We start from the raw sequence: 21,721 nt of genomic DNA on the forward strand, positions 1-21,721 counted from the left end.
TGACCACGGGTAGTCACGTGATACCTGCGTCACCGATCTCACCACCAAGTTTACCAAAGGTTGCTTCCCAGCTGTCAATGATCGTCGCTCTGCTGATGACCCTATGCTTGGTTCATGTGCCAACTGCTTCTACGGTGGCTAAGGCAAGCGATGTTCTTTGGGACAATCGTTACCTCAAGCTATACTCAAGAACGACAAAGCTGCGACACTAGACGACGTCATGAGTCGCACCTTTCCTAACCTAGAATCAGCCAGGCAGGCCCTCGATGGTTATCTCCAACCCAACGGGTTTCAAATGACCCAAGGCGTATCTCGCCGGAAAGCTACAGGCTACTTCATCAGCAGACAATGTTCTTGTGTGCGAATCCGGTGGCTGAAGTCTCCACTTCGGCAGCACCAAAACCATCTCTGTCCTTGGAGGATTACGATTAAGCGCAAAGATGACTTCTGGGTTGTAACTAGCCCCAGAGGAGAGCACAATCATCCTCCAATCGATCACTATCACCCCAGGGAGAAATGAAGATGCCCTGCTAGTCAGTGCAAGAGAGTAATGCCGATGAGTGAAAGGGTGACACATATTTGCGAGCCGCCACTTACGAATTGTTGGAGGTGTGGATTGCGACTTCTCAAGAGCGAACAAGCAGCACATTTAAAGATTTGCAAATGGTATCGATGCAGCAAATGCAGGAAAAATGGCATTCTTCGAACAGAGAAGGAGAAACATTCCCAGGAATGTACCGGCCAAAAATCATTTTCTTGCCACAGGTGCAGCAAATTTCGCCAACCTCCAAGAACATTACAAAGTCTGCGATTACTGGAGATGCTTCCGCTGTCGCGAAGGCAAGATATTAGCTTCAGAAAACTCGAACACGCCAAAGCATGTTCCAAATCGCTGCCGGATGTGTGTCGTAAGTGCGCGAAGCATTCAACACATCAATCTATTCGACGACATGAAGCAGCATGCAAAGTTCATGTATGCCCGCAATGCAAGATCCGTGGGAGCAAAGTCAAGATCCTGGCACATATGCGCATCTGCCGTCGGACGTTGTGTAGCTCCTGCAGCTGCAAGATCAGTCTCGATGAAGATCATCATTGCCAGTTTAAGAGGTGTAACGCATGGGGGGCAGGCGTTCATAACGACTTGGTAGACAAGCATATGTCAGACTGCCCGGGATGGAGCAGGAACTGGAATAAAGTGCCATTACGTGCAGTGCCAAGTCCTGCTCTTGGCGCAATTCTGTTGCCAAAAACCGAGTTCCCTCTCTTGAGAGACTGTCTCTACTATGACGGCGTGGATGAAGTATCCTGCCAACACTGCGATCGCCGACTTCGAATTCATCACCTTTCTTAGCAGCTCAAGATTTCCCTGTCAGGTCGCTATCGCTGACAATTACGGCGAATGGATCATTGCTCCCACAACAATCAGTCACGGCATCACAAAAGGTGCCCTTCTCGACTGAATTATGAGCATAAGGGCCCGCACAGGACCTTCACGTTGCATTAGAGCTGCCAGAGTTCACATCTACTATCCTGGTAGGCAAGAGGGGATCACTCAGGGTAAGAGCTGCCAGAGTTCACATCTACTATCCTGGTAGGCAAGAGGGGATCACTCAGGGTAAGAGCTGCCAAGAGATCGCGGACCTCATTGATCAATACGTCAAGGTTAGTAAGATATCCAAGCCCCTCTTCCTACGATGATATTAATTTTTACTTATCCAGAAACACGGTGCTTTGAAAACGTTCGTGACTTGGGGCTCACAAGACTGTGATCTTGACTGCTTGCGGTATATGCTTAAATCTACCAAGGCAGAGCATCTGCTCCCTCCATCATTAAGATTTGCTGTTCAGCCGCTTGCATAGTGGCGGCTACTGAGGCATCAGCTGGGACTGACTGCAACTACACTTCCATTAAACCTCGCTGATCTCTATGGTACTGTTCCCCGAGGATAGAAAGCTGAGCTTGGAAGCCTATGACGTTGGGGCTGACGTCTCGACAGCGTATGGGCTCGCCATTGCATACCTCCGACGGGCTTTAGATATGCATCTGCCTGGCAAGATTAATTCTTGGTTATCGCCGACAATGAAGAGTGCTCAAAGCGGATGGAAGGTCTGTGATGAGGAGGCCAACGACATTCTCACACGCCTGCAGGAAGCCGGAGTTGGTAATGACTAGACTGACGAAATCATGAACGATGGAGAAGAAGCGGAAGAAGAGATTGACCTGAGCTTCCACGAAATCTTCAGCGATGTCGAAGATGAGGAACTCCGAGACAGCAATGAGGATGGCGGAGATCTTGACAACCACTTCCACAACCTTGGGAGCGACGTCGATGATAAAGAGGAAACTGGAGGCTTCGACAGTGAGGAGGAAGCGGGGGACCACGATGATGACGACGAGACTGGGGACTGCCTTGAAGTCACGAGCGATGGCGACGACGATGATTATGTTGACGGATAGTTTCATCGAGTCTCAAAATACTCCTGCTGCTAGGTTAATGCTGAGAAGGGCATACATTACCCTCCACAAGTCTTGGTCACTGTGGCAGAGGGTGTGGAAATGAGAAGGAAACGTCAACCAGAGGCAAGCCAGGTGTCCTCGTCGGAAGCCACATTCAGTGCGTCGAGATAGACCGCGGAGCGGCCACCCACTAGACATAAATAGCCGAACTGAACTTGATTTTCTTCGACAAACGTCGCATTGTTCATGAATAGCTACATAATAGGCTGAGGGGGAGTAGGGCGTCCAGTCTGTGACGAACCACCGCGCATGTCGCTTCTCGTCTGCTTTCGCACTCTTCCAGCCTGGCTTCTAGAGCACTCTCCGTCGGTGTCTGAGTTTCCGAGCCCGCCTCTGCTGAACCTTTCGAGAGACAGTTCAAACGACCTGGGACTGTTGAGGGTTGCCCAGGTTGCGGGACCTGTTCCTGCCTCACGTAGGGAGCAAACCCAACTCCATCTGCATCAGTTAATTTACCTTATCACCAGAAAAGCCATTTGTGGCGGCAAATTTTCCGTTTGATTGCAACCTAAACTCATGCCTGCGAATAACTATAGGGATGGTTCGTTTACGGAGGCAATATTCGCGGTTTGTCGCATCCCCGTTACTTTCTAAGGAAACATCGTTCGTGCTGGCGTCAATGATGTCACCATCCTCTACGATGGACAGAGCAAAATAAAATGCCAAGTTAGAGACAACATTGACACGACGAAATTAAGAATGATTTGAAGCATTGTTTAGGATAGCTGCACTCTCTCGACATCACGTTTTCCGCAGAAAGCCGCCCACCCATGCGCCATTACTTCTTTTAGAACACATTTTAGTGTATGAGTATGAGGCGTACGTGATTATCAGAATATATATGAAAACTTGGACGATATTATTTGAATATACTCCATGGTGATGAATTCATATTTGCACGACTAAGGTGATCCTGGTCTAACATCTGGCTGTGTGGCCAGCCCATGTCACACGGATTAGGTCAAGCAAGGATCAGAAGCCCTCTATTACACAATAGAATCACGAGAACTATGGGGCGCCCTAGGCACGGGCCGTTCCTTTCATGTATATAAGATGGTCCCCCCTCGCCTTATGGCTTGGGGAAACCAAGGACCTTTGACATCCTACTCCGTACAAGATTATCATTTGAATTGAGCCTTTTGCTTCTAGCCCCTCTATTGAGCCCTTGTCACAGCCCAAGACAAACCTCCATGAATTCTGCTGGCGATAGTTTGTCGCAGGTATTATATGAGTTCAGTACGCTTTCAAAGAGCCGGATTGATGAAAATACCGCACTGGAAGCCTTTTCTACATGGAACATAGGTAATATTAAGAACTCGGGGTAATAGGAAAGACTGCGTACAGCCTCATGATTCCATGCGTTTCCATCATAATCATCAGAAGACTCACTTGAGTCTAATTCAGCACTACGTCCTCAGATTAATCTAGGCAACTATCGGACAGACCGAGAATCGTCATAAATCTCATGTACATTGAATGAAATCCAAGTAAATAATTGGTTGATTGCTGATTCTTTATCTCATATGAAGCGAGCCTAAAAGGGCGTGTGTATGAAGGTCGTGTAGAGTCCACGTAATCGTTTTCGATTCTCAGAAACGTGTACTGATATCTGATACCATTATACTTAGGAACTCAGGGCAAGTCCGGTGGTTGCTCAGCTTTGCTCAGGGGCTGTCAGGAGGGCTCCGTGAGGCCCAAGAACTGCTCAGGTTAAAGCAGCCACAGCTCAGGAACCCTTTTAAGGAAGGAAACTGGGTCTGTCGTGATTCCGGTTTTATACTGGGCTGTTATACGACACAGGATCACCGGCGTCAGCAGCAATTCCAATACTGCTAAAGAACATGTTAATACTGGTCTCTGTCGTCGTATATGAAAACGGCCGTGGCCTTCAAGCTTTTGTGTAATTAGGAAATTTATTTACTCCCATGACTTGCCTTCCCCCAGGAGCTAGGTAGTATGAGCTAGAAAAACTCCATTCACAGTTTATCGCACTGCGACATTATACCCCCGGGTTAGGGCCATGACCTAGGACGACCGATACAAAAGCCAGCAGTGGATCGCACTGCAAGGCATTCTAGTCATCAGCACATTTCGCCGAGATCACAAAAGATGAATTGCCAGGAGGCAAAGTCCATGACTTGCCGGGTGGGTTTGCCGACGCACTCGCTGAAGATGACACGGCCAAGGAAGCATGGCTAGATATTACTGTACTTGCACGAAACGAATTAATTTTCTGAGTGCTGAGCGCGAAACAACAGACTACTCGTGAGCGCAGGATTCGGCGGACCGTTTAAGAGCTCAACGATGGCATGTGCCGGCTACGTTGTTGGCCTAGCTGTCCACATCATGAACGGGCGGTAAATTAGGTCATCGGGGCATGATTTCGCCAAATCCAGTTGTCGACTACGCTATAAAGCTGAAAAGATAAATTCAAGTACTCTATGATGTATCATCTTTCGGCGAGGGCTGGACGTTTCCCAGGATGCGTTGAGCATGTTTGGGCAGAGCGAAGTGGAAGCACGACAGGTCCTCAGAGGGATTTTCAAACCCGAATACTTGAGCTGTGGAATTCATCTTAAGGATGAAAGTTGGGCCAGGCTACGCGTTGAGAACACGGATGCTTCTCACGATACGATAACACACTGATTTTGTGCTTCGAGAATACTCCCCCGTCCATCGAGTCGGCTGGATTAGTAAACAAGTGCAATGAGATTGCTAGTCTCAAATGCCACACATTAAAAGAGGCACAACCGGTTACAAGAAATAGAAAAAAGATGCCCACACAACGCTCTGTTCAAATCTGGCAAGGCAACATCCCAGTCGTTGTCCGGCACGGTGACCTGTGTCACATTTTCAAGCCCTGTTACAAGTTACACAAATCAAATACCAACAATACGGAATTTTTAATCATTCAATTGTGACTATTACAAGTCGATCGGTATACGAATCTCAAGGCACTGTTCATACTGCCCGCTATCCCTAACATACACCCCGGATCCTGGCTATTGGTTGCCCCAATCGTGGACAGCCCAAATGCTCTCATCTCCAAGCCAATTCCAGACCATGTTATCACCCTCAGCCGACCTGCTAGCTACTATTCCTCCGCCAGGGCTAAAATCCGGTCCGACATCGTTGTACACTTGGATGTGCCGTGTTTTATGCTTGTCAATCTCCAGCACAGTTCCACCCACGATTGTCTCTTTTTCCATGGATTCCACCATGACATTGGCCACTTGCTCCGGGGTGATCCAGCCATCCTTTTCTTGATCTAGATTGACCAGCTTCTCGGGGTGTTCTGTCCAAATCGGCGTCTTGACGAGTCCCGGAGCTACAGCAGTGACACGAACGCCTAGTTTTGGTTCAAGGTCGGCAAGACACCGCGTAAATCCTGTAATCGCATGCTTTGATGCGCCGTACAGCGGAGCTCGGAATGTCGGGATTTGCGCTGCGATAGAGGAGATGAGCACCACTCGTTTCGGGTTGTCGATGGACACCGGTGCCGGGGCGGGAGGTCGGGTACCGGCTCCAGACTTTGGAGGACCGATCCAATATTGCAGAGCGAGCTGGGTCGTCCGAATGGGATGTGTTAAATTGATGTCCAGAAGAGCATAGCGGCCAGCATCGATGGCATCCTTGCTCTCCGGGGATCCTGGCGGGTGCCAAAAGTTGGACCAGTGTGGCTCGTAAACACCTGCTCCGGGACAGACGATATCAAAGCCTCCGAATTCCGCAACGGCGACTTCGAACATGCGGTTGAGATCCGGCCAGGACGTCACGTCTGTCTTGGTGAATATGGCTCGGGGGCTCTTTGCCTTGTCGCTGTGCTTGGAGACGAGCTCCTCGGCTTCCGGGCGAAGGCCAAGGTCGGCAATTACAACGTTGCAGCCTCTTGACAGGAGGAGCTCAGCAAACGAATGATTGATGCCTGTTTATTCTTAGCAAAAACAAATACTCTTGAAAAAGGTGCTAGTGACATTGCGAACCAGATCCTGCGCCGGTAATGATGGCCGTCTTGCCTGTAACAGAGAAAGGCGTGGAGGCCGTAGTCGATGCCATTGTATTAATGATATCAAGATCCTGAGTTACAATAGATCAGCGTGTACTCGACGAGATGGTGAACAAGGATATGCCAAAGCAACAAGCTGATGCGGCTGACCCATCCATTGAAGGTTGTCGCCATGGCTTGGAACCCCTCATCCACAAGACAACAGATGGGATTCACGGCTCGAGTAACAAATACGTACATACATGATTGGATCAGCCGACTCCCCATGGACCCGACTGGGACTCATACGTGGTCTCGGGTTGCATCGGGTACAAATTTGTACCCAGGTGCTACCATTACATCACCAACGTGGGGTTTACCAAGGCAACACCCGAGATTCATTGATTGGCTTTGCTGCTTTCAACTGCAGGACTTTCTTCATTTGGATATGCGTGCCTGGACCACTAGAACAGTCTTATTGACAAGGCCAAGTTCTGCGTGGGCATGACAAATATTACGAAGCCTGCTCTTGACCCCATAGTGCCATTGATGGAGCAGAAACGGAAAACATAACACGACGGCTGTCTGCCAATATTTTGAGTGTCTTAATGAACATTTAGTTTGTTTGCCCAAAAGCAACACACAAACCACATTACTAACTGTACACGACGATCCCCGTGCAAGTCACCGCAGAAAGCTCGTGTCGAGACGAAATAATTACACGGCACAAGTAATTCATCCACATGGCACAAGGCTTACACGGGGCCCATTGAATGGATGAAAAAATACAGACAGAATCTGGGAGCCGCTATTCTCCCCGTTCAATTTGGCGGGAACTACCGCCGCTTTAAGCGGCTTTAATAATAAGAGGTCAACATATTACGCAGGTATAGTCGATCCTAAACAGCCAAGTGATTGTTGGCGTTCTGCTTCCTTTGGCTAACCAACCAACGAAGGCGCAACCACCAAAATATGCGCTCCCCCCTCTCTTGGACTCGACTCTTCCACAAGAAATCGGACAGGCTCGTTTTCATAGGTTGTCAACTTTGAGACATGAAAAGTGCCGGCGACATTCCATGCAGTACGTAACGCCCAGTTTCTTGGTGTCTTCCAAGGCCGGACCGGGAGATCCGTCCTAACAAGCTGGGCGAAAATAAGATATGCTCAAAGCAAGAAGCGCAACATTCGATCCGACCAAGCCCTATCACATCGACAACTCAAGTCATGGAGAGCTGCTTGTTGCCAAAGCAAATTGGGGTTGCAATTGGAGGACCAGAGCAGCTGTCAAAACTGCTAACATCATCACCAACAGGCTACGCAGGTTCCACGTCAATACAGGATTTCGGGCCCCCAGTTCATATTCAACACCAACATGGATTCGATAATGAATTAAACCTGGGCTCCTTTTCGCTCCCCAAAGATTGCAACGACGGGGTGTAAGTGACGAATTACTATTTAGCTCGAAGCAGATTCATTTTGTCAAAAACTGCAGGCTTTTGACCATAGGTATGGATTGCATGTCGAAACTCACACTTGTCCACTCTGCGACTAAGAAGAGCCAGAAAACAAGTGGGCTGAGAAGAGAAGTTTTCCCTCTATTGAAAACGAAATCTTTTTCAGCCAGATGTTTACACAGAATTTTCAGCCGTGGCGGTGACTACCAATAAGATTTCACAATATTTGCAGCACCAGGGCGGCAAGGGGTTAAGACGCGCATCTTTATCAGAATATACGTAGCAGCGTCATCTGCCTAGACGTTGTACAACGAGATGACACATTCCGTAGGATTGTGATCATGTAAAGCAAAAAGAGAAAGACAGAAGTACCGTGTTATTGGTCTGGAGATGGAGGCAGCTGGGACGATGAACCGCATTCCCGTCGGCATCATTCGAGGCGTCTGCGACTATGGGGTCCAACATAAGAATAAGGAATGGCAACCGTATTGCCGCTGCAATGGCTGCCGCCTGCGGAGAATTAGTTAGTTAACGGCTTCTGCAAGAATATTGTACTCTTGATCAACCGTACAGTAATACATAGCCGTCCCATTGGCTTACCCGGGCTGGTACGCGAGCTTCTCAGCCTCGATACGCGTCACGCAGACAAAAAACAACCAGTTGACAGCAAATACAAAAAAGGCACAGTCTGTGATGACTTGAGCAGCTCCTAAACCGCTGCGGCTACTTTTCCCCCACCTCACAGGAGCCGTATTATCGACTTGGTGGCAGTTTGATCCTGTTTGGGTGCTTGATTTGCGGTATCTCGGAGCAATTGGACGAGGCGGAGGGTTGGTCTGAGCACACTGGGGTTGAGCGCGGTTGGAGATATGCGTGCTAGGCTTGCTTCTGTTGCACGTCGTAATAGGTTCATATGTCTAGTCTGGATTTCCTGGCATTCAAATCCGTGTTCCAGTGGTATTATGGCAACGTATGTATCACTTGACAGTGCATTTCACTCAGTTTTGTATCGGGTAGCATTACGACCACGACAGACTATGCTTGATTTGATTCATTTTTGGCTACGGGCGGGACTCGAAACCGTAACTGCTCACCCGTTGTCGAGACATGCTCAGGGTTCATCTGCTGCCGTAACCTACTGTTGGTTAAATTTGCCGAGAAGAAACGGTCCCCAGCCGAGCCGTCACATTCAGCTCTCAGCATGATGGACCCGCCATCATACAACGTTGAACTTTTGACAAGTGTCAGACAACGAGCAGCCGTGAGCTGATTGCTGTCGTTGTTGTCCTCTGAGCGGGATGCTAAGCTCAACCCCCAAGAGGCAAGTGGGAGCATCATACATTTTGTCGTGAACTATACCAACAGTACCAAACAACCCATCAAAAAACTTATTATTTCGAAGAGAACCAGCTGACAACAAATAGACTGTTTATAGTTGTCATCATGCTTAAGAAAAGTAAATTCTTGAAATATCCACATCTCTCTTCCAAACAGGCCCTTGAGGCCTAGTATCTAGTGGTCAACTTTCAAGCACAGGCACTCATACACGCAAGTCTAATCATGCCATGAAGTCCGGTCGGATCCCATGCGAATTCCGGTCAAGGCTCCTGAAATGCTCTCATACACGGTGAACACAATGCCTCCGCTGAGCACAAGTCGGCCCAACCGCATGGAACTACCGCTCCAGAACGCTCTCGCGGCCACCATCCAGAAAAATATCCCTCACAGCAACCGACACCGTGGTTCCCATGGCCCCCTGGTCACGCGTCTTGACTGTATCAGACGGCTGGGTGGCAAAAACAGTAATGATGCCAGAAACTGCACCAGGCCAAAAGTAGCTACGAGGTGATTGCCATACGCCCCGAGGCGCGGCGACGCGGTTTCCTTGAGTGAATTTATCTGTTCCCATGCGAACTCCGACGTGGCTGACTGCTTGATTGTTGTAGAAACGAGACCACGGTAGACTTCAGCAACGCCCTGCTCGGTGATGGTTACGCGTAGTGCGTGACCATTTTTGTAACGTCTTACAGGCATGTGTTTCTGTAGGACTGACGGTGTGGCTTCGGTAGCGCCAGCCGTGGCGCCGGATAATAGCGAAATCGCAAGGCTGGTATTCTGATTCTTGTGCTTGTGCTTCTTCAAAGGAAGCGACATTACGGGAATAGAGATGCTGGAATCCTGTAATTTGGACATGGTGTTGCGCAATCGTGAGAGCAGTCCTTGGTGTGGCGAATACATGTATACCATCAGATCCCCTGGCTCTGGTGACGTGGAACATGGATAGATGAAGTACCAAAGATGACCGTCCACAGAAAGCAGGTTGACGGGAACCCATCGGTCAGTGGGTTTAATTATGCCGCCATCAAGGCGTTCGCGGTTTGCAAGCCAATCTTCAAACATGTCCGAGTCCACGGGCCGTGTGGGCGAACTCCCGTTGTCGCATGTCGGTCTGGGTTACTAGGCTTTTTTTTTCTTTCCTTTTTGGTTTGACACTTTGAATTCATAACCGGAATAGTATTGCCAACGTCAACGATGAGTCTTTGTTGCGAAGAGTTCGCTGCCTGAGAAAGCATGCCGAACCCTCGATTCTATCAACAGTCATCTGCTTAAATACAAACAGCGCCAATCCCTAGATGCTGTCCCAATTGAAAGACCACATCCACTGCCAATTGTGCCCGTAGCCGGCCACTCGTCGCACATGCAACTTTAGTTGGAGCACCAAATTGCTACAGCTGAAGGATGTACCACGTAGTGTAATGATACAAGACAATCCCGTCGACCCTCTCATCATTTCAAACTACAAGCTGCGTACTAAACCCTCCGTGAATGTTCCGCGTGCGCCACGTTGCATTCCGGGTCTTTCGGCGTATTTTGGTTCTCGTAGTACAGCTGCTTAATTTGAGGCAAGCCAAACAAGGCGTCCACATCCTCCAAGCTGACGCCCTTGGTCTCGGGAGCGCAAAAGAACACCCATGGTATGGAGACGGTTATCAAGGCGGCAAAGAGGAAGTAGGTGCCGCAGCCAATGTTGGTGATCATGTACGGCACGCTACGGGCAATGACAAAGTTGAGAATCCAGTGCACTGCTATGCAGATGGACACGCAGGGGGGAGCGGATGCGTAGCGGGCAGATTTCCGCCGCGTAGATCCAGGGAATACCAGCCCAAGAGAAGAACCATCCAACGGCGTACACGTAGATCATGGCGATGCCCGCGTAGTCTGCGGAGCTGACGGAGGATGAGCCAGCAGAGCCGGGGGAGGATAGTATGACGTACGCGCCAATGTACCACATTGCTGTATATGAGCTGAATGTTGTCCTTTTTGTCACCCAGAAATAATGACATTATCCGGCGTAATTTTACTCACCATGACGAAGCTTCCTGCCATTAGAGTCATCGTTCGTCCAAATCGATCCACGACAAATACCATGGCGAATAGAACCGAAACAATTCTGACAACGCCGTAGACGCCCGTGGCAAAAAAGGCAGTGTTTCTTCCCGCAAGACCAACGCTCTTAAAGATGGCGGGCGAGTAATACTTGATGGCATTGGAGCCCGCCATTTGCACAAAGGTGAAGATGAGGCAGCCGACAAGGAGCCTGTTTTGGTTTCTCGGCTTGGCTAGTTCCTTGAAGAACGGCTTGATGCCACCTCCCTCTGCAATGGCCTCCTCATGCTCGATTTGCTGCAAGATGCTGTGCACCTCCTCCAAGAGATAAGAGTGGCTTGGGGGTATGCGCCTGAGTCAGAGGAAGGGAGGCGACGCACTCGTCGCGACCCTCGCTCTGGGCCAGATACCTAGGCGATTCGGGGATGGAAAACGTGCGAACCAGCAGTGATGCCGGGACGAGTTGCACGGCAAAGCTGATGGTTCACTGCTTTTTTGCTAGATTATAAAATGGTTATTACCGTAGTGCGGTTTGTCGACCCAAAGTAAAGACTTCTAATACCAACACAAAGAGTTGGAGTGGTTGGACCATGACAAAGGCTTATCGAGTACCTAGGCGCTACAAAACGAAGTTGAAATTATAAAGAGGGGGACGAATCCAACTTTGGCAGAGTTTGCAGCACCTCTTGTGCCCAAATCCATTCAACATCACTTTGGTTGGGCCGAAATGGCGTATAGGGTTGCTGTTCTGGCCAGCAAGCTAGACCTAGTCCTGACTATCCACGAGTAGTTCCAGTAGAAGCATTAGTCACTTCAATGGACTTGGGGACGACAATGCCCTTGATACCGTCAGGATGCTAAAAAGAGCGAAACTGTGTCAATTTAAATCGGTAGGCATAAGGCCTCCTTGCTCAAAGTAAACAAAGTAAATGCAGAGCTACAACCAGATGATTCCTCCCGAGCTCTTCCCGATTTTTGTATGCAGAAAACCCGCCACGCAGTAGCGATGCCACCTTTGATACCACTGGTATTGGAGCGAATGCAATCCTACTACTACGCTGTTCTGCGGAGCAAAAACAGCAACGCGTCGATGAGCACCACCGGCATGGTTCCCCAAGTGCGCGCCTCCAGCAGCCCAGACATGATTGTTCTCTGGGAGCAAGCATTGAGCCTCTGGCCTCTCATCATGTCAATGAGAAAGGCCAGGGCTCGGGGCATGCCGGTAATGGCCGCCGAGCCGTGTGTGGAAAAGAAATCCCGCTTGTAGAGAACGGACGTGCCTCGCGCGCAGTAAAACTCGTAAAGCTTATTGATGGTTTGTACGGGGGAGATCCGGTCCTGGTACGAGTGGTACAGGTAGATTGGGATCCTCGGGGCCGTCTTCCCCAGAGACGTCTTGTTCATCACGTCGACAATGGTCGGAAGGACGCGAATCTCGGTACCGTTGAACATGGACACGACGTTTTTGCCGGAGAAGGCCTTGGTGCCGACGGAGCCGCACTGCTTCTCTATCTTCTTAAACAGCGGGCGGTGCTCACGTCTCAAGCGCGAGTATATCGTCTTGGCAACGGCGGGATACTCGTTGGCCAGGCCGAGGGCGCCGGCTGCGATGAGTCCTGCGTGTTTGCCGCTGTTGATGTTGTCGACGACGGAGGGGATGTCGGCCGCGACGCCCCCGATGGCCGCTCCCACGATTTCGAGCTCTGGCGCGTACGTTTGATGGAGCTCGGCTGCCCACGCCGTGGCCACGCCTCCCGAGGAATATCCCCACATGCCGATGGCCGGGTTTTCGCGGATTCTCGTCAGGCCGGGACTCTGGATCGCCACCCGTATGCCGTCCAAAACGGCGTGGCCGGCGAGCTTGCCGGCCATGTACGCCGCTTTGGGACCCTGGTAGTCGGGAATAAGGACGATCCAGCCTTGGTGAAGCGCTGACTGGATGGTGAGAAGTTCGCTCCGTGAAATCGTCGTGTCGGGGACCTTTGGAAGCGCAGGGTGTTGGTCAAAGGTGTGCGAGGGGGCGCACTTCAGCGCCGGCGTGTTCTGCGCGACTTGGTACGAAAGGACTTGGCTGTTGTTCCCGGGCGACGCGATCAGGACGGTCAGAACCGTGGCAGTTGCGTTGCCGTGGCTGTCAGTCGTCCTGTAGAGGATCTGGCGACTGGCGTTGAGATTCACGTCGGTGAGCCCAAATGGTGAGTTCGTAAGGGGGAGTTTTCTGTGTCGCAGGAGGGTTCCCGGTGGTAGATGATCCAACTTTTCTGGAACAAAGTAGAATGGGTCAAGCTTGGGATGACTTGGCGAAACTGCCGACGCCGGATTGAAAGGTGCTGCCAATGCCGATGATCCAAGAGTCAGAAGGGCGAGAGCCCGGGTCGCTAGAGACCTCATCGCTGTGCCGTTTGATATTGCCGCGTACCAGTCACAAGAACCTGCTTTCTGTATACTGAAAGGAACGGCGTTGCGTATTCGCAAACTTGAGATGATGTGCAGTGCGGCGGTCAGCTTGCTTGCTTTGGCCAATGTCAGCAAGTGCTCCGGAGAACTTGGTAGAAACGACCTCTTACGGTGGTTGGGTTCGTCAGTATAACAGGGTTCGTATTGTTAAAACAAGGGGGGCGGAAAGGTCCTGATTGTTAAAAGAAGAGAGGCAAGAAATCATCAATTGCCGATGAGCGTAGACCTCGTTATATATCTTGTTCACGGTGATTTCAAGTTGACAAGGTCAGTCAGTTATATAAATTATGTTTGACTCATATGTAATAGCTAAAACCATCACAAAACAGACTTTATTAAGGCGCAGCCGCGCCGCGCTATACCGCAGCCATAAATTATAGCTTCTCCCTATCATGTCTCGTTTAGTATGTGACGGTTCTTTTTTAGGTACGACCAAGCACACAGTGTTTGTTTTACTGGCGCTTGATTAATGCAGTTCTTGCGTAATTTTGGGACAGGTTGAAAGAACTAGAAAGAATTAATCAATATAATTCGATTTCAGCGGTGAGTGTCCTGCAAGACACCACCAATTGAGCCCGGTAGTCACACTCAAGCTCAACCATCGTGGCTTTGGTGACTGTGGCGATGGGATACTTTAAGAATGAGTAGGCATTGCTGCATAAGCAAACAAACCAATCTAGACAGAACCATAATATAAGCATATTTGTAGAGTTGTGTCCGCGGTAATGTCCAAACTCGAAAGCGAAACCATTTACTTGCATTGAGCCTGCTAGACCCGGCATCGTGGGAATAAACTCCAGCCTTATTCCTAAGGCGGAACAATGGAAATTACGAACTAAGAATCAAGTACAAAGTATCTCAAGGGTCCAAGTTCGTAGAGTATGTGCGGCACGAAGCTAAGAATAGCTAGGTTTACCGCCACACCCGCCACTTTAATACCAAGACTAGGAACTCTCCGTTCTACTTTCTTGCTTGCCCGAATATAGTGCTATTAGCGGATAGCAACACAATAATTGGCCGAGTTCATAAGAAGAACACTCAACTAGGCAAGTTACACAACTTAGTAATCAATATCAAAGACTGGCACCACTTACCCTATCACAAAGAATGACCAATCCGGGTCAAATTTCAGCCCATTTAAATGCGCCATCCGCCGCTTTTAATGCAACAACCAGTGAAAATCGCCAACCAAGAGAAAGTAGCCCAGAGTCCTGGAGCAGTGTTGTGAGTCAGTTGTCGACTTTGGAACCTTTCATGGCCGGGGCTTTGGGGTTAAGAAACTGGTATCCCGTCATGCCGATATGGGAGCGCTAGACATGTAATACCACCGTAAATCATCAGCGTTATTTGAGGTCATGTTGTCGGTTCAATGTCGGAATCACAACCAGTGCTTCGCGGGAGCGTAGAAGAGACTGGAGAGCGTAGTGAAACGATGAAGGCTCAGGCTTCATTTCTGTTCGACTTCAGGCTTTCAGCAGTTGACGTCGATGGATCCATGCAATAAACACTTTGGATGTCAGTTTCAGAAGATTCGCGTCATTTCATCGCGGGACAAGACGAATCGCATGTCTACAGGTACACAAGATGAAGCACACTTGATTGTGAGGAAATATTGCTACTATATTTGGGGTGAGACGTGTGGCGCACTTGTTCATGATTAACTTGCCCATCTCGCTAAAAACCAAACGCAGGGTAATTATTATGTAATGAATCCAAGCTTGTAGCGGTGGTTATTTTCTTTTTGTAGCACAGCAAAAGACACGGTCTGCAGAGGTGTGAGTCAGTTGTCTGCTGGGATACGGGTTGTGACGGCGTTGTCCCGATGGTGTTCCATCAGTGCTCGTCGGAACCTGTTTTGCAGGCTCAGCAGCCCGGTACTGGTGTGTTACAATAAAATTACCAAAGACTCTGTTTTGCACGTCTGCGCTTCTTTGTTACAACCGGGCGGCTGATGAATGCATGGGAGGCACAGCCCACCAGTCATAACTAACATTTGAAGTCATACACTTGTGTGTGTGATGTGTAATTACTGATGTATTCATTCAAATCCTTGTCAGCCTCTTTATTCATTCCTATTACGTTGTGCAGCAAGTTCGCTTTCGTTCTGGGAATTCTAGCCACATGTGTTGAACAAAAAGAGAACAGACGCCATTTGTGTACCCTGAATCAGCAATTGCCGGTCCACCCTTGTGTAATTTGACATGTTCATGTCTTGTTTTTGAAGTGTTGCCGACTTCTCCGCAATGTGTTGGAGTTGTCAGAACATTTAAACACCGCTCGCCCTGCGTTGGGATAGGCACCATCCGGGAGCAAACCTACATTCCTACACATCACGAAAATCTATCGTCAACAAACCTACATTCAACAACCGGTCTCAATATACCAGTCCACGCCTCACCATGAGCCAAGGAAATGGGTCCCTGCCTAAGGCGGTCTGTGAATCCTGCGGCGTGACGGGCTCGGGCTGGGGGTTGCAGCAGTGTAACGCTTGCAAGAGTGTCTCATTTTGCCTTCGGTGCCGCAAACAGAAGAACGACACAAAGCCACATGGCAAGTTTTGCAAACAAATCGAGCAGCAACGAGTGGCCTGCGAGAGGCTTGAACAAGAAGCCTGCGAGAGGCTTAAACAAGAAGCCTGCGAGAGGCTTAAACAAGAAGCCTGCGAGAGGCTTAAACAAGAAGCCTGCGAGAGGCTTAAACAAGAAGCCTGCGAGAGGCTTAAACAAGAAGCCTGCCCGCCCGGATAGAACTACGGCCCAAAAGTCAGACTCTACAGCACGAAACGTATAAACGTGGAGTGGCGGGCTCAAAACGAGGACGTCGTTAAAGATCTTGCTGAGAAAGCTTGTAAATTGGCCATGGTCAAGCTCGGTACATTCGGTACAGAAAAGCTGCACGAGAACAAAGTGCATGACACTATCAAGCTCCTGGACCAAGTGAGCAATCTAGATTTCTGGAGTGAACCATCATTCAAGCTCATGCTTCCAGCACTGTATATTTGTCAAGCCAGAGACCAGAAGGCTTACGACTATATCATGTGGTTCGCCCACAATGAATATCAGTACGACATCCCAACCTTGGGAAGACCTGCCACGGGAGGTGGAACGATAAAAGCAATCTTAATCATCCTATTCTTGAACCCGCCAACATCGAGAGGGCCCTAGAGAAACATGCCGACTTCTGGAAGTTCCGCGTTCCACTTACATTGATCAAATTGCGAATACTTTCTGACCTACGACACCTCAAGCAAACTCCAAACGCATTCAAAAATTGGAGTAAAATGGGGAAAGACGCTCCTGTTCGCCGCGGCGGGCCATCTAGGGCCGGAATGGAGGTGCTTCAAGACGACAAGCATTTGGACGAATACATTATAAAGTTGGAGGTTGGGGTGAAGCATTTGGCGCGGGTCCACGAAAAGAAGGAGCAAGTTTGGGAGAAATTTTGGAGGCATATGTTGGTTGGCGGGCGCGGGTTGGTTTCTGTTCCTCGGCACTGTGACGATTCGGAAATACCTGGCCACATGCGCGCACTCATCACGGCCAACTACCACTCATGGGTAGACACGAGCGCGAAGGATCAGATGGACGCTTGGGGATATCTGAACCGTGATTATGTTCCAGGTCCCACGAGGCGTTGTTGCTGGTAACGCTGCTGTTTTTATCGATTTCGTCGTTTTCGGGGAATCATCAAGGGCCGAACGGGCACACATTGGACATTGAAGCCGCATATTGGGGGACATTCGGCTGAGGACTGCTACTGATGGGCTCAACCGTCAGCCCAATTCAGGAACCGGGGCATGCCAAACGGAGCGACGGAAATTGCGACACTTGAAATGCGAATACACTCAGTTGGAGGCAAACGTTGGATACGTTGACGTTTAGAATGAGTTGAACATTACAATCCTTTGAGATGACTTTGAATGATGTCCGTTTCGTCCCCCTCCATCTACCCACTTCAAGGTGGGAAAACCCAAGTTTATCGTTTGCGCATATGCCACCAGACATCATCTTTACCAGTCACAGACACCCCAATACAAGGCATGGTTTTATTCATGAATCAAAGTATCAGCAACCCGCGACGCATCTAGACGGAAATAGCCCGGCGGCGGGGCTCGCACTCGGCGTCTCCATTAATTCCGCAGTTTGGAATCATTGGCAATTACTAATGACGTAGCATTGCCGTTAATAAGAGCTGACGCATCTGCGACTGTATCTGCCGACGCCGCGGGAATGATATCTTGCAAAAACACTACTCGCAGGCATCATATATCAAGAACCAAGTGATTATAGATTAAAAAAAGCTAATAGTCGTTAGTGTCGTGAATATAACATCACCACATGGCCCATCCAAACCCAAGCCTTGATAACCTCACTCACACATGATACAACCCTCCTCTCACAACACACAAATACACACATTCACAAAAATGGCTTCCAAACTCCAGGGCCTCAAGGTCCTCCAAACACCCTACAAAAGTATTGCCAACCACGAGATCCGCACCGACGTCCTCGTCCCCGAAACACCATTGTCCGGCAAACGACCCGTCATCGTGCGCTTCCACGGCGGCGGCCTCGTGAGCCCTCCCTCCTCTCATCCCTTCCACCAAATACTAACCTGCCCCAGGTCATGGGCGACTCGCTCTACTTGCCGTTCTACCCCCAGTGGCTGACGGACCTCGCGCTCGCCCACGGCGCCATCATCATCTCCCCCAACTACCGCCTCCTCCCGGAAGCCACGACGCCCCAAATCTTCCAAGACATGGCTGATTTCTGGACGTACATCCACTCGCTGTGCTACGCCCGCCGAGAGAAGGATGTATTTCCCACCGGAGGCATTACAGGCGGAGCACGTCAAGCTTCCAAAGGGCGGCATCACGATATTACAGGGGAAATCCGACAGCGTCGTGCCCGTGGAGTCGGTGAGGCGATTTGTGAAGCGCGCGAGAGAGGTGGTTGGTGATGGGGTGCGTTTGACAGAGACGGATGGCGAGCATGGATTTGATTCCGGCTTGAGGTATGACGGGTGGCTGAAGGACGGGTTAAAGAGACCAGTCTATACATGGTTGGAGTAAGCAGCTACACTTTTTGAAGAATTACTTACAATGAGACGGCATCTGGTATTTGTTACTTTTATTACTTTAAGACTAAATATAATATAAACGCTTTTTTTAAAGACTTAAAGGTAGTATTACACTTCTTTAATTACTTAAATTAAGCGCTTTTTTTTAGTAACCCTAAGAGTAAGCTTATAAGGGATAAGAAATTTAATATAAAGCTTTAATAAAAGTTTATAAACCTTAAAAATCCTTAAACCCCCCTTTAACGCGTAAGGGGTTTTTAGCTATATATTACCTTTATTTTCTTTAGGTTAAAATAAATCTCTTTACTTACGTAAACGATAAACCTAAGATATTTTACCTCTTACACGTAAAAAGCGTATTTCTTAATATTTAAGTATAGCTTTATTACGTGAAGTCTTATTAATATCTCGCGTACTTTTCGTATATAATCTTTTTATAAGCTACTTAAGTAAATTAAAATATTATTTAAATAAGCTATTATAAAATCCCCTAGTATTTTTCTTAAGGTACTATTAATATAACGTTAAAACGTTATAAGAGCGCTTATTAGCTTAAATAAGTATATTAGTTACTTAAATAATTTAAACCTAATTTAAAATACTATTAAATACTTCTCTCTTAAGGTAACTTAAAGCTTATAAAATGCTAAACGTATATTTAACTTTATAAATTATTTAATTTTAAAAAGAGATTATAGTATTTTCTTAACTAATAGAAGTAAGTAATAGTTTTACTTTATAACTTTATTTAAGGTACGATAATTAATATAAAATTACTAGCCTTTACTAAGCTTCTTTATAAGTAAGATTAAAGCTACTATTAGTAAGAAACTCACGTGAATTTAGCTTTTATTTATTAGGTTTATAACTTATTTTTTAATCTTTAATAGGTATTTACATGGTATATTATAAAGTAACGCTTATAGTAACTTAAGATTAAATTTATTTAAACGCTTCTTTAATTATATATAATAGTTTAATTACCTTTAATATAAGAGAAGTTTATTTACTTTTTCTTAATTAAATAAGTCCTAAAAATTCTATAACTTATTAAAAAGCTATAGCGCTTATTTTTACTTTTAATTTACCTTAGCTTCTTATACACGTAAGACTATTATTATTTTACGTAAGCTTATAGCTATAAGATAATACTTCTTCTTCTTTCTTTAAGCCTATTAAATAAGTCTTATAAATATTAACTTTAATACTATTATTATAAGGTTTTATATTACTTAATTATTAAATCTTTTAATTACTAGATCGCTTATAACGCCTATTATAAGCTCTCTTTTAGCTAATTACACGTATATATTATAGCGTATTATTTAAGGTATCCCTAGTATTACGTTTTAGGTAAGACCTAGTATTACGTAAGCTATTATTAGGGATTTTTAGCCGTTTATATTTATTATAAATTATACTAAGTAAGAGATTATAAAGTGTAACTTTTATTATATTACTTTACTTTACTTAGTTTTTACTATTATACGTATTTATTACTATTACTCTAGTAAAACCTACTTAAAGCTTATATATTATATAAACTTTTTACTTATTATTACGTAATAATTATAGCTTATATTTACTTAAGCGTTTATAAACTTTAAGAAGTTAATTAACGTAAAAATTAAGAGAGATAATATATTTATTCTTAACTTAATTTCCTTTAACTCTTATTTTTTAAATAAGATACTTTTTATTTATAATTATTATTATATTATAGTGCCTTTAGTAAAAGACTTATTATAAGAGCGTATTATTTTTTAATTACTTATTATTCTTATTTAAGCTATTAATTATATCTCCTATTATAGCACCTCTTATACTAGACGTTTATAGCTATTACATAGGTAAAAGGGTATATTTAACTATATAATACCCTATTAATTCGTAATAAATACACTTTCTTTTCTTCTTTTATTAATTAATTATCTCCTTTAAAATCTAATAGGCTCTCTTCTTTTAATTACTCTTAAGGTAATTTTAACTTACACTTTTCTTAGATTTAATTTAAAATTTTATTTTTATTACGTTTATTATTAGTGTATCTTTATTTTTTAGTTATTTTATCTTAAAGGTAACCCCTTTATTTTACTTATTTTAAAACTTCTCTTTTAATTATAAGAATTTAATATTAATAGCTATATTATAAAGTTAAGCTATTATTACGTTATACTTAAAGCGTAATATTTTCTTACTTATAATTTCTTTTTATATACGCTTATTTAAGGCTTATTATAATTTTATAAGCTTTATAAAACTAGCTTATAATATCTCTTTAATAAGTATAAGCTTATTTTTAAATTAAATAAAGAAGTTTATAAATAACTTATTTTAACGTTATTACATTTAGTTTAGCTTAATAAGTGTAATTTCCTTTTAATAAGGGTTTAAATATATAAATAATAGGTATTCTAGAAATTAAAACGGGTTATAGCCAGAGTATTAACTGTAGTGTAGTTTTATAGTTTTGTAGTTTTTGTAGTTTCAAATATAAAAAATTATATTAAATCTTATAAGATACTTATAAGATTATAAGTTTTACGGATAAATAGTATAAATCTTCTACTATAAGCTAACATAAAAAAGTGGGTCCTTATAAGCTCTTATAAGCCTGGAACTGTAAAAACTACATTTTGTAGTTTTTGTAGTATAGTATAGTGTATAGAGCTCTTACGAACAGAGCTCTTACAAATATAGTAAATACAAGTGTATTATGTATTGTATTTTGTATTGTATTGTATTTTCGTGTATTGTATTTAAATACATTACATTACATTAGTAAAATACCTATAAATGTATTTTAAGGAAAAAAGACCCTTGTTTTTTTAACTTAAAATT

At 45.9% G+C, this 21,721-nt stretch overlaps 9 protein-coding genes across 9 annotated transcripts; 5 read left to right on the forward strand and 4 right to left on the reverse strand.

Annotated features, from left to right (window-relative positions):
* Nucleotides 1-82: 82 nt before the first annotated feature.
* Nucleotides 83-1,620, forward strand: J3458_011615 (uncharacterized protein). The gene is made up of 2 exons (XM_066119897.1): nt 83-1,520; nt 1,579-1,620. Exon 1 carries the CDS (start codon nt 551-553, stop codon nt 1,349-1,351), a length of 801 nt encoding a protein of 266 aa, XP_065975015.1. The 5' UTR covers nt 83-550; the 3' UTR covers nt 1,352-1,520; nt 1,579-1,620.
* A 307-nt stretch (nt 1,621-1,927) lies between these two features.
* On the forward strand, nt 1,928-2,173 carry J3458_011616 (uncharacterized protein; the record flags this gene model as incomplete). Its single annotated transcript, XM_066119898.1, has 1 exon — nt 1,928-2,173. The coding sequence occupies one exon, from the start codon at nt 1,928-1,930 to the stop codon at nt 2,171-2,173; it is 246 nt and encodes an 81-aa protein (XP_065975016.1).
* Nucleotides 2,174-2,185: 12 nt separating this feature from the next.
* On the forward strand, nt 2,186-2,458 carry J3458_011617 (uncharacterized protein; the record flags this gene model as incomplete). Its single annotated transcript, XM_007816273.2, has 1 exon — nt 2,186-2,458. One exon carries the CDS (start codon nt 2,186-2,188, stop codon nt 2,456-2,458), a length of 273 nt encoding a protein of 90 aa, XP_007814464.2.
* Nucleotides 2,459-5,414: 2,956 nt separating this feature from the next.
* Nucleotides 5,415-6,691, reverse strand: J3458_011618 (uncharacterized protein). The gene is made up of 2 exons (XM_007816274.2): nt 6,502-6,691; nt 5,415-6,443 (listed from the first exon to the last, which is right to left on the reverse strand). Exons 1-2 carry the CDS (start codon nt 6,572-6,574, stop codon nt 5,521-5,523), a joined length of 996 nt encoding a protein of 331 aa, XP_007814465.2. The 5' UTR covers nt 6,575-6,691; the 3' UTR covers nt 5,415-5,520.
* Nucleotides 6,692-9,632: 2,941 nt separating this feature from the next.
* On the reverse strand, nt 9,633-10,150 carry CTP1_1 (CtIP- endonuclease; the record flags this gene model as incomplete). The annotated part of the gene is made up of 2 exons (XM_066119899.1): nt 9,633-9,725; nt 9,782-10,150. The coding sequence occupies 2 exons, from the start codon at nt 10,148-10,150 to the stop codon at nt 9,633-9,635; spliced, it is 462 nt and encodes a 153-aa protein (XP_065975017.1).
* Nucleotides 10,151-10,768: 618 nt separating this feature from the next.
* J3458_011620 (uncharacterized protein) lies at nt 10,769-11,518 on the reverse strand (the record flags this gene model as incomplete). The annotated part of the gene is made up of 3 exons (XM_066119900.1): nt 10,769-11,006; nt 11,149-11,251; nt 11,320-11,518. The coding sequence occupies 3 exons, from the start codon at nt 11,516-11,518 to the stop codon at nt 10,769-10,771; spliced, it is 540 nt and encodes a 179-aa protein (XP_065975018.1).
* An 879-nt stretch (nt 11,519-12,397) lies between these two features.
* On the reverse strand, nt 12,398-13,735 carry J3458_011621 (uncharacterized protein; the record flags this gene model as incomplete). Its single annotated transcript, XM_066119901.1, has 1 exon — nt 12,398-13,735. One exon carries the CDS (start codon nt 13,733-13,735, stop codon nt 12,398-12,400), a length of 1,338 nt encoding a protein of 445 aa, XP_065975019.1.
* Nucleotides 13,736-16,348: 2,613 nt separating this feature from the next.
* On the forward strand, nt 16,349-16,965 carry J3458_011622 (uncharacterized protein; the record flags this gene model as incomplete). Its single annotated transcript, XM_066119902.1, is given in 2 exon segments — nt 16,349-16,563; nt 16,578-16,965. The coding sequence occupies 2 exon segments, from the start codon at nt 16,349-16,351 to the stop codon at nt 16,963-16,965; spliced, it is 603 nt and encodes a 200-aa protein (XP_065975020.1).
* A 1,115-nt stretch (nt 16,966-18,080) lies between these two features.
* J3458_011623 (uncharacterized protein) lies at nt 18,081-18,914 on the forward strand. Its single transcript, XM_007816277.2, has 2 exons — nt 18,081-18,374; nt 18,425-18,914. The coding sequence occupies exons 1-2, from the start codon at nt 18,180-18,182 to the stop codon at nt 18,758-18,760; spliced, it is 531 nt and encodes a 176-aa protein (XP_007814468.2). The 5' UTR covers nt 18,081-18,179; the 3' UTR covers nt 18,761-18,914.
* The last annotated feature ends 2,807 nt before the right edge of the window (nt 18,915-21,721 follow it).

Source organism: Metarhizium acridum (assembly GCF_019434415.1).
Source record: "Metarhizium acridum strain ARSEF 324 chromosome Unknown scaffold_234, whole genome shotgun sequence".
Classification (NCBI taxonomy): Eukaryota; Fungi; Ascomycota; class Sordariomycetes; order Hypocreales; family Clavicipitaceae; genus Metarhizium; species Metarhizium acridum.